Genomic DNA, 10641 nt, shown 5'->3' with positions numbered 1-10641 from the left:
GGACCTTAGCTCCGGTTCTTTTACAAGTCATTGTACGTTCCCAAGCGCTCAGTACAGTGCTGTTTACACAGTGAGCGCCCAATAGAGATGACTGAATGAATGGATTTCCCTTAGGCCTCGCCCGAGTCCCCTCCCCAGGCCCCGGGCTGGACTACATTTCCCAGGGTGCCTCGGGCCGGCGCGCATGCGTGTTCCGGGCTGGCGGCGGCGGGTAGCCGAACGGTTAGCGCTAACGCCGGGCTGGGCATGTAGGATTCCCGCAGCTTTGTGCACAGGAGCAAAGAAGCGGGCTCAGTGGGTTGCGGGCCGGTTGCCGCCGACTCCTGGCCATCTTCTTTGATGTTCCTGAGCCCCGTGGGTTGCAAACTCGACCTGGAGGCGCGATGGGGGACCAGAAGGTAAGTGGGGTGTGTGTGTGTGTGTGTGTGTGTGTGTGTGTGTGTGTGGGAGGGAGGGGGATGGGCTGCGGGGCGGGGCCGGGGAATGCCGCAGCCGCTGCGCCAGGTGATGCTCCAACCGGTTTGCAAAAGGACACAACCGCTCCCCACGGCCCCATCGCTGTAGCAAGGAGAGGGCTGGATGCGGACGAGATGCAACAATAGGGGGCCGGGCCACCGCCCCCCATCTCCCGGGCACGGCGGCCTTGGGAACCCAGGCATCCCCGGCCCGGGGGATCCCCAGCTTTTGTGGGTGCATTGCTCAGATCCCGCCCCCCGCCATCAGCCCTGCCTCACGTCCATCCACCCCAACGGTGTCCTAGGACGGGAATGGGAGGGAAGAGAAAATTGGAGAAAGGAGGGAAAACTGGGCTCCTACCTCGCGGGTCTACACCCCCCATCTCACAAACCCACACACCCACCCAACCACCACCACCCCTACCCCTTTTCCTTTCCATTTCTCCTTTTTCTCCCCTCCCCAGGACCCAGGCGGCCTCACAGGATGGGGCTCGAACCCCTAGCCCCTGCAATGAGATTCCGCATCCAGTTAGCCCCCGCCCCCAACCCCAGGTTGTTCCCCAGTTTATCTCTTTCTTCCTCCCCTCCCCCCTGCTCCTGTTCTCGGGTTACCCCTGCATAACCTTCCCGGATTGGCGCCCTTCTCTTCCCCAGCACCCAACTGAGCCTTCCCTCTACCCTTGTTGGGGCGGGAGGGGCCCCAACTAAATTTGCTGGAACAGAGAGGGTTCGGGGTGATTGTGGCCCCGGAGGGATGAGAAGGGAGGGCATGCTGGGGTGGGGAATTGGGGACTTGGCTGGAGGAGCAGAGCTGCGGGATACCTATGTCTATGTTTTGTGGGATTGGGGTTACATTCAGGAGGCCCTGAAAAAGATCATCACCACTCTGGCTGTCAAAAATGAAGAGATCCAAAACTTCATCTATGCCCTGAAGCAGATGCTGCAGAATGTGGAGGTAACAGATGTGGGCATGTGCCCCGAGTCCCATGGGTGGCCCCACAGTGTTGTGCCTAGCCTGGGATGTGTAGCAGTAATCTTGCCAACAGGTTCCTCCAGACTGTCAGCCTACCTCAGTGTCTTGTCAGCCAGCCCCCTCCTTACCGTCTCCCTCCCCACTCAGTCCGCTGCAGGCATGGGAATATCCCGGAGCCTAACCCTGGGACCTCCCTAGAGACAGCCCTCCCCGAATCTGTGTTCAGATACCGTGCTGCTGTTTTGGGGGCCGGAGCGTGTCAGCTGCAGAGGGAAGCAGAGGTCTGGGCGGGAGGTTCTGAAAGCCCAGGCCTGCAACTGAGTGCCCCCCCCCCCCCCCTTCCTTGTGCCCCTAGGACAACTCCACCAAAGTTCAGGAGGACCTGGAGGGTGAGTTTCAGTCCCTCTTCTCCCTTCTGGATGAGCTAAAGGAGGGGATGCTCATGAAGATCAAACAAGACCGGGCCCTCAGGATTTATGAGCTCCAGGTGAGACCCCGCCACAGCAGCGGACACACCCGGCACATCCAGTCGTTCCTGATCTGGGCCGTCATTCCAGGGAGCGTCTGCCCCGGGCATCGGGTTTGAATTCCACTGTGGTCGGTTGCCGTCGAGAGTGAATTGTATTTGATATACTAGAAGTAGGGCTCCTTGAACCCATTTTGGGCTAAGTGCCCAGGGCTGCTTTTTAGCAGGATTGCGGCCCAGCCTCTGGATTCCCCCATTGTCCTTTCTCCTCCTGTTCAGAACCAGCTGACTGCCTGTACCAAGGCCCTGGAATGCTCAGAGGAGCTCTTGGAGACGGCCAACCAGACGCTGCAGGGAGCAGACAACCATGACTTTGCTCAGGTTGGGGAGGGGAAGGGTTGGGCTTGAGGGGAGTCTGAGAGGAGATAGGACCTTTTTTTGGGGGGGGGGGGTAGGGAAGGTTTAGGGGCTCAAGGATGGGGAGGGATGAGGGAATGGGGGGCTTGATCGCTTCCTGAGCTGCCTGGGGAGGCCGGACTGTGAGGAGTAGGGGAGTGGGGATGGTGGTTTCTGACAGCACATAACCCTTTTCTCCATGTGACTTCTTCCCTTCCCCACTCTTTGTCCCCTCAATCCCTTCGTGTTCCAGGCGGCCAAGCAGATCAAGGACAGGTATGACATCCCGCCCTTGGGTGCCTCCCTTGCTTGGAACCTTGGGCACTAGTCCCTAGGTTCCCAGGCAGTGTCTCGGGGTGGGGGAGGAGGATGTGTGACTGTGGGAGATTCCTCCGAGCCCATTGAGAGCATATTGAGGAGCAGGGCCTTCTCCCTCCCTCCCTTCCTCCCCCCACGAGGGGAGAGATGAGACGTTGACACCCCTCCCCAGCCCCCCACCACCACCCAAATGCCCATAAGGCCAGGTCCTCCTGGTTTCTGGGTCAGCAGTGCCAGTCCAGGTGCCTCTGGGAGCTGCCCCTCTTGCCCCCCACAGTGTGACCATGGCGCCTGCGTTCCGGCTGTCCCTCAAGGCCAAGGTCAGCGACAACATGAGCCACCTCATGGTGGACTTTGCGCAGGAGCGGCGGCTGCTGCAAGCCCTCAAGTTTCTCCCAGGTGTGGGGGAGGGGGCAGAGGGAGGGACCACAGAGCAGAGACCGCCGAGCCGAGGCCACAGAGCAGAGGCTGGCGGGATGGGGCTTGGCCGCCTCGGGGAGGAGGCAGCAGGGGGCCCGATGAGGGTAGGGGAGATGGTTGGCCGTACCACGGCTTGGCCTCTGGTGGCCAGAGGGAAGAAGGTGGCAGGGGTGGGGAGTCTCATGGAGATCTGGCCATGTCCAGTAACACGTATGGGTTTCTGAGGGGGCGATGCCCCCAGGTGGGACTGGTGCTCAGGCTCTGAGGCTTCTGGTTCTCGATTATTTCCCCTCTTTGCTCCTGCCTCTCCCCAGTGCCCAGTGCCCCCGAAATCGACCTAGCTGAGTCTCTGGTGGCGGATAACTGTGTGACTCTGATGTGGAAGATGCCGGATGAGGACAGCAAGATCGACCACTATGTCCTGGAGTACCGGCGGACCAATTTTGAGGGGCCTCCCCGGCTGAAGGAGGAGCAGCCCTGGATGTTAATCGAGGGTATCCGGCAGACTGAGTACACCCTCTCTGGTGAGTCACGGCCCGGGCTCGGGGAGGAGGCCCCGGCTTCTTACTCTCTTCTGCGCTCCCAGCCTCATTTAGCTCCTACCCCTGGGCCCTTTGCCTCTAAGGAGAGAGTGGTGACCTGGAGACAGGACACTTGGGCCCTGGATTGGCATTGCCCAGCAGGCTATTTTTAGGCTAACCCCCATACCTGGCTTGTGGGGGGGGTGCTGTGTTGCCCGAGTTTTCTGGGCCTGGCGGGAAATGGGCCCGGATCTGGCTTCTGGGGTGGGCTGCTGTGCACGTGCAACGGTTTCATCGACGAGGATGAGGCACCTGTGGGAAAACACCTTGCGTGAACAGCCACGCGTCAGCACAACCACCCCGGCTGAAAACTCCTATAAAAGGGGTCCTGCAGGAGACTAGAGGAGTGGCTTTGCCCCTACCCTTTCTGGCCAATGGGCTCAGGGCCCTCAGGACCTCCACTTACCCAAATCTGGGTGTGGTTGTACCCCATTCCCCGCCCCCCAGCCGTGACCCCCCCCCCTCGGTGTCTCCCTCTCACCCTTCTTCCTTCCCTCCCAGAGAAGACAGGTTGCGAAAGTTCTCCAATCTGGGCTAGGGTCATTCCCCTGAGTGCTGGGGTGTGATGCTGGGATTTCTCCAGCACTTTCCACCCAATCCCTGGCCAATGGCTCCTCCCTGGTCCCACCATCTCACTCTCCCTCCCAGGTCTGAAGTTTGATATGAAGTACATGAATTTCCGAGTGAAGGCATGCAACAAGGCAGTGGCAGGCGAGTTCTCAGAACCAGTCACGTTGGAGACCAAAGGTACATTTCCCAGAGGGGCTGACTGGCTTCCCTTCTCTCTCCGTATTCCCTCTTGAGTCTCGAAACCCTCAGCATCCTCTGCCCCTAACTTAGAGGCCTGTGTTGACCCAAGCGGTGGGTACCCTCTGCAAAGGTGCTGGTAAGGTTGGGTGACTCATGACAGGTTATGGTCAGGTGTAGGGTGGGTTTGGGTCAGGTCTGGGTGCACTGAATGAAGGAATGACTAATCACCACCATCAGGATCCCTGGAGTAAATCATGGTTGCCATCCTGAAGCTGCCTGACCTCCTGTTTTTCCTCCTCTTCCCTCTCCCCGGCATGGCCCAGGTCTTCCCTTCCTGCCTCACCCTAGTCTACACCTCTCTATCCTGTATGAGAGCCTGACAGGGTGAGCAGGACATCTGCCCAAATAGTGGGGGAAGGAAGAAGGGATATGTGAGTGCCCAGCCTGCCGAATAGACTTGTAATATCTGCCATTTGTCTGTCCTGACCCAACCCTCAGGTCCCTGTAGGAAGGTCGCAGGTTGGGCTGGGGAAATAGGCTTTCTCTGGGGGTATGGGGCGGGTTCACGGGATCGGTCTGCCCAAGCGAGCCAGGTACGAGTGCTAAATATGATGACGGATTCTCCCGTTGGGAGTGACGGACAGTCCTCGGTTCAGTCACAAAGACGTTTGGCCCCGAGAACCTGTGTGAAGCAAACCATTGGCCAAGTCTAGTAACCAGGCAGCCCAACCATGGTCATCTTTATTGCTCCTACCTCCTCCACATCACCTTTCCCTTCTAAAAGTAGTTCTGGGAGGGCGGGGAGAGCGGGTGTGGAAAAAGGGGGCAAAGAGGGATTGTCCAGGACCCTCCAGAGCTTTAATGTGGCTCTCTTGCCCACCTCTCAATCTCGGGCATGCCAAGTGGGTGAGGGTCTCTCCCCTTTTTAAAAATCTTTCCCGCCTCCTACGGTTCCAATCCTCATTAGTAGGAAACTTTTCTTCTACCTAAACTCGTAAGTCCATTTCTTCTCACGTTTTTCTCAGTGAAGACAAAGAACAGGAAGTGGGCTGTAGATGATAACTCATCCTAGACGCGAAGGCCGCTCTTAAAAGGCCGAACACTCTTGTTTTCTTTTTATTCTATTTCTAATTTCTAACCCCTGCATCATGGGTGGTTTCTACTGCTTTTGGCTGGAGGAAGGCTCCTGTGACACCCCCCCTTCCCCCTCCCCAACCAGGCCACGCTTTAGCCCCTGGTCCTTTGGGCTGGTCGTGGCCGTGGTTGACTGCTGATGTGGCCCCACTCCCCAAGCTCTGTGCTCCTTCCCCATTCTGTGCAGCATTCATGTTCCGCCTGGATGCAGCTACATGCCATCAGAACCTAAAGGTGGAGGAGCTCTCGGTGGAGTGGGATGCCATGGGGGGAAAGGTACAAGACATCAAGGCTCGGGAGAAGGATGGCAAAGGGCGGACAGCTTCTCCAGTCAACTCCCCAGCTAGGTAATAACCCCTGGAAAGGGGCTGATGAAGAGATGGGGATCCTCGGGGACGGGAGAATGGGAGAAACCCACTGGAGAGCAAGGTCAGAACTGGGGAATGGTGGGGAATGGTTGGAGATGGTTGAGACCCCCCACCCCCACCGCGTCCAATTTCCCATTATTATTATTGTTACTGTTATTATTATTATTGTATTAAGCACTTTCTGTGCATCAAACACTTTTCTAAGTGCTGGGGTAGATAAAGGTTAATCAGGTCAGACCCAATCCCTGTCCACATGGGGCTCACCGTTCTGAGGGGTGGGGAGAAAAGACACAATGAATCCCCGTTTTACGGAGGAGGAAACCAGGCCCGTAGAAGTTAAGTGACTTGCCCAAGGTCACACAGCAGGCAGGTTGCAGAGGTGGAATTAGAATCCAAAGCTTCTGATTCCCAGGCCCGTGCTGTTTCCACTAGGCCATGCTGCTTGCTCCTGCAAAGTTGTTTGAACCGCAGGAATCCCAAGGGCTCCCTCTCTCCCTTCTTCCCTGTAAGGTGGGCCAGGGGTTCCTTCCCTGAGTGATTGGTGGCTCTCCACAGGTGCACTCAGTCTCCCAAGCGGATGCCCTCAGGACGGGGAGGCAGGGACCGTTTCACCGCTGAGTCCTACACGGTGCTAGGTAAGAAAAGGGCGTGGGGCTGGATAAAATGGTGGCAGGGTGGGGTGGCGCACTGGGCGGCTTAGGGGTGGGGGCAGCAGGAAAGGGCTTCCTGCTGGAGAATGAACTACTGGAAATAGGAGGGAGATCACTCTCATTTGGGCAAGAGTGGGAATAGATCTTCCTCCCTGTTTATATATCTGTGGCCATAGTGGCATCTCTGTACTTACTGGGGTCTGTTCCATAGCACCAACATTGAAATGAGCCTCGCCTCGCACAGCCAAAGCCCCACAGAGAGACCCAGACACACAAAGAGAGTTTGAGAGAGAGATGTACAACCTCGGAGTGCCTCAAACAGAAAGCCAGAGAGGACATGGGAGACTGAGATTCAAAGACACTGAAACAGACACTCAGAGGCAGAGCGAAACAAGTTTGACAGACATAGAAACCCCATCACCCAGAGGTAGAGACCAAGTAACAAAGAGATCTGGAGTCTTGGGGAGACTGACATAAGGAGACACAGAAAAGCAGAGAAAGGCACGAAAAGAAACAAAGCAAGAGACAGGTAGAGAGAAAGAGGGGGAGTTGGTGAAGACAGAGGGGAGAGATGAATGGAAGTGGAGAGAGGAGACAGGTGGAGAGAGAGGGGAGAGACAAATGAAAATGGAGAGGAGACAAATGGAGATGGAGCCAGAAGTAGAGGCTGCAAGACAGTAAAACTGACAGTCAGAGGCAGGGGGACACCATCAGAAAGAGTAAATGGGGTAAGTGGAATGTGTCCCTTCCTGTGCGTGTGGGAGAGTGTGTGAGTAGCTGGAGTGATCCCATTGTGAAAACTGTGAACATTTCATACGTTTCTGCTAGTAATGGGTAATAAATGAGTAAGCTTAGGAATGTGAACTAAATGAGATAAAGTAAAATATTGGCTCGGGTAATTTATCAAAAGCAGATCCTCAAAGTTTCAACGGCAAAATCAGACTTAGACGCCCAGAGAATAATAATAATAATAATAATGGCATTTGTTAATCGCTTACTCTGTGCAAAGCACTGTTCTAAGTGCTGGGGAGGATACAAGGTGATCAGGTTGTCCCACATGGGGCTCACAGTCTTAATCCCCATTTTACAGATGAGGTAACTGAGACACAGAGAAGTTAAATGACTTGCCCAAGGTCACACAGCTGGCAATTGGCTGAGCCGGGATTTGAACCCATAACCTCTGACTCCCAAGCCCGTGCTCTTTCCATTGAGCCACGCTGCTTCAAGAGAAGCCTTGACCCCACCTGTATCCACAAAGCCAAAATTACTTAGGTCAAACTATCCTAGTAGTTCATGGTTTCCTGTTGGGTGGAGACTGAAGGGCTTATTGTGGCTTTTGGGGGATAAGGTGGTTGACCCCCAAAATGGTCACAGTGGAAGCAGACCCGTTAGAGAGTAAGTGCAGACGAGGAGCGGTGCCTGCGGAGACGCACCTGGACTCGAACAGTGGTTAGAGGGCATCCTCAATCACAAGTGAAGGAATGGATGAGCACCGTATTAACATCCAAGAATGTGGCAGAGAATAGCCATTATAACACGTATTGGGGCAGAGGTGTGATAAACCAGGACATTTTTCTCAATCCACACCAAATGATGAAGTCCCTGACTAATGCCCAAAGTGAGAAATAAAAATGAATAACACCACCGATGAAATGCCTTGTAAAGTTTGTACAGGGCTCTTGCTTTCAAGGCATTTTCTCAGCTATGTTAGTCTCATGTGGTCTTTTGCATCTTTGAGAGACAGGGAGGAGCAGGGGAGATAATAATGATAACAGTAATTGTGGTATTTTGTTAAGCCCTTACTATGTGTCAAGCGCTTTACTAAGCACTGGTGTGCTTAGTACAAGATAATCCGGTTCCACATGGGGCTCACAGTCTAAGTAGGAGGGAGAACAAGTACTGAATCTCCATTCGGCAGGTGAGGGAACTGAGGCCCAGAGAAGTGAAGTGACTTGCCCAAGAAGCAGCACGGCTACTGGAAAGAGCCCAGACCCGGGAATCAGAAGGACCTGGGTACTAGTCCCGGCTCTGCCGCTTGTTTCCCGGGTGACCTTGGGCAAGTCTGACTTCTCTGTGTCTCAGTCCCCTCATCTGTAAAATAGGGATTAAGACTGTGAGCCCCGTGTGGGACAGGGACTGTGTCCAACCTGATTAACTCGTGTCTACCCCAGTGCTTAGTACAGTGCCACGCACTTAACAAATACCATTAACAACAAAAAAAGGTCACACAGCAAGCAAGTGGCAGAGCCGAGATTAGAACCCAGGCTCGTGCTCTTTCCACTAGGCCATGCTACTGACGCAGCTTGTCAGTAGTAGAGATATCTGCGCCTCCCGAGCTGGGGAGGGCATGATTGCAGGGGGGTGGTGGCCCTGGGCTGGGATTCTCCTCTTCTCAACTTCCACTCCTTCCCCTGACAGGAGATACCCTGATCGACAGCGGGGAGCATTACTGGGAAGTTCGCTATGACCGGGACAGCAAGGCTTTTGGGGTGGGTGTGGCATACCGCAGCCTGGGCAAGTTTGACCAGCTGGGCAAGACACCTGCCTCATGGTGTGTCCACCTCAACAATTGGCTGCAGGTCAGCTTCACGGCCAAGCACAACAACAAAGCCAAGGTGCTAGACACCACCGTGCCTGACTGCGTGGGTGTCCACTGCAACTTCCATGAAGGTGATGGGGCTGGGGGGTATGGGGAGGATAGTCTGGGGATGGGGGTGGTGGTCATGGAATGGGTAGCTCCATCAGCCACTCACAGGAATGTGGAGGGGGCTTTGAGGGCACTGACGTGTGTGTCGAGGCCTGGGGAGGGCTTGTGCTGGTGGGCTGGTCATCATGGAGGGTACCCGGTCTGGTTAGTTTGCTGATTTTTACCCATCTCATCCGCCATCTGTCCGTCTCCAGGGTTCCTGTCCTTCTATAATGCCCGTACTAAGCAGTTGCTCCATACCTTCAAAGCCAAGTTCAGCCAGCCGCTCTTGCCGGCCTTCATGGTGAGAGGGCGGAGAGGGGGGCGGTTCCTCAGGGTAAGGGCACTTGTGAGGGAGACGAGGTCCTGAGTATCTGGGCTGGCCCAGGCTTCCTCTGGGGACTGCTCGCTTCCTGGCCCCTTTCCTTTGTCCCACTGATATCTCTCTCTTGCTCTCTCTGTCTCATCTCCCTCGTTTACCAGGTGTGGTGTGGCAGCTTTCAGGTGTACTCTGGCCTGCAGGTGCCCAGCTCCGTGCGTTGTCTGCAGAAGCGGAACAGTGCCACCAGCAGTTCCAACACCAGCCTCACCTAGTTCAGCCCAGGCCCTTCCTTTCACTCCCAACCCTCCCCCCTCCTCCCATCCCCTTGGCAGGAGGTGGGCTTTGAATGTACCAGGCCAAACACCTTCCCCCGTGGTAACAAAACCAGTCCTTGAAGCCTGAATTTCCACCCTAACGTGTCGCCCTTGAAGAGACTCAACTGAGGTGGCAGAGGCCTTGGGCTTGTCTATTAGCTGCTCTCCTAGCCCCTAGGGCTCCCCACCCTGGGTCTCAGCCTTGTGTGTGTGGGTGTGTGGGTGTGTGTGTGTATGTGTATGCGTATGTATGTGCACGCTCATGCACAAGCGTGCCATCAAGAGCCTCCCCTCACCATTCCTCAGAGAAGGCTCAGGGCAGGATCAGTGGGCTCTGTTCACCCCTTAATTACCTCTTCTCCTGGCAAACACTGCTTTTGGCCTTAACACTAGACTGGTCATTGTAGATGGAATCTAAGGGGAGGACGATCAGGGCAGGGCTAGTTCTACCCCCCCTCTCCCAAAGACCGCCCCCTCCCCCGCTCCCCCCCACCATTAAAGCAAGATGTACCTGGCTGGGCTTGAAGTGTGATCATTTTGGATGTGGGGAAGAAAGGGTAGGGCCCAGTGACCCATCCGGGGATTTTTCTAGTCTCCTCCGACTTCAACCCAACCTCCTTGGCATCCCACAAAACTAAGGGAGCTAATATGCTATTGCCCCTTAAACAGAAGGGGAAGCCAAAGCCAAATCAGAGCCACAGAGTTCACTCAATCTCTGCCCTCCCCTCTCCCTGAATTTCAGGCCTTCCCACTTTGCATGTGGCCAACAGGGTCCTACCCTCCCTGGGGAACAGGTCCAGATCGGACT

General features: G+C 55.5%; 1 protein-coding gene across 2 annotated transcripts; it reads left to right on the top strand.

Moving 5' to 3' along the window:
* Positions 1-233: 233 nt before the first annotated feature.
* FSD1 (fibronectin type III and SPRY domain containing 1) lies at positions 234-10339 on the top strand. Of its 2 annotated transcripts, XM_038771154.1 has the most exons (14): positions 234-398; positions 920-1007; positions 1315-1410; positions 1784-1915; positions 2174-2275; positions 2544-2566; positions 2886-3007; positions 3343-3552; positions 4258-4356; positions 5681-5840; positions 6417-6496; positions 8930-9181; positions 9413-9501; positions 9681-10339. In XM_038771154.1, exons 1-14 carry the CDS (start codon positions 340-342, stop codon positions 9789-9791), a joined length of 1623 nt encoding a protein of 540 aa, XP_038627082.1. In that variant the 5' UTR covers positions 234-339; the 3' UTR covers positions 9792-10339. The 2 variants fall into 2 exon arrangements, with proteins under 2 accessions (XP_038627082.1, XP_038627083.1); XM_038771155.1 differs by lacking the exon at positions 920-1007.
* The last annotated feature ends 302 nt before the right edge of the window (positions 10340-10641 follow it).

This window comes from Tachyglossus aculeatus, chromosome X2 (assembly GCF_015852505.1).
Source record: "Tachyglossus aculeatus isolate mTacAcu1 chromosome X2, mTacAcu1.pri, whole genome shotgun sequence".
Classification (NCBI taxonomy): Eukaryota; Metazoa; Chordata; class Mammalia; order Monotremata; family Tachyglossidae; genus Tachyglossus; species Tachyglossus aculeatus.
Note: the sequence above shows the minus strand (reverse complement) of the source record. Positions and strands in the feature narration are given on the sequence as shown.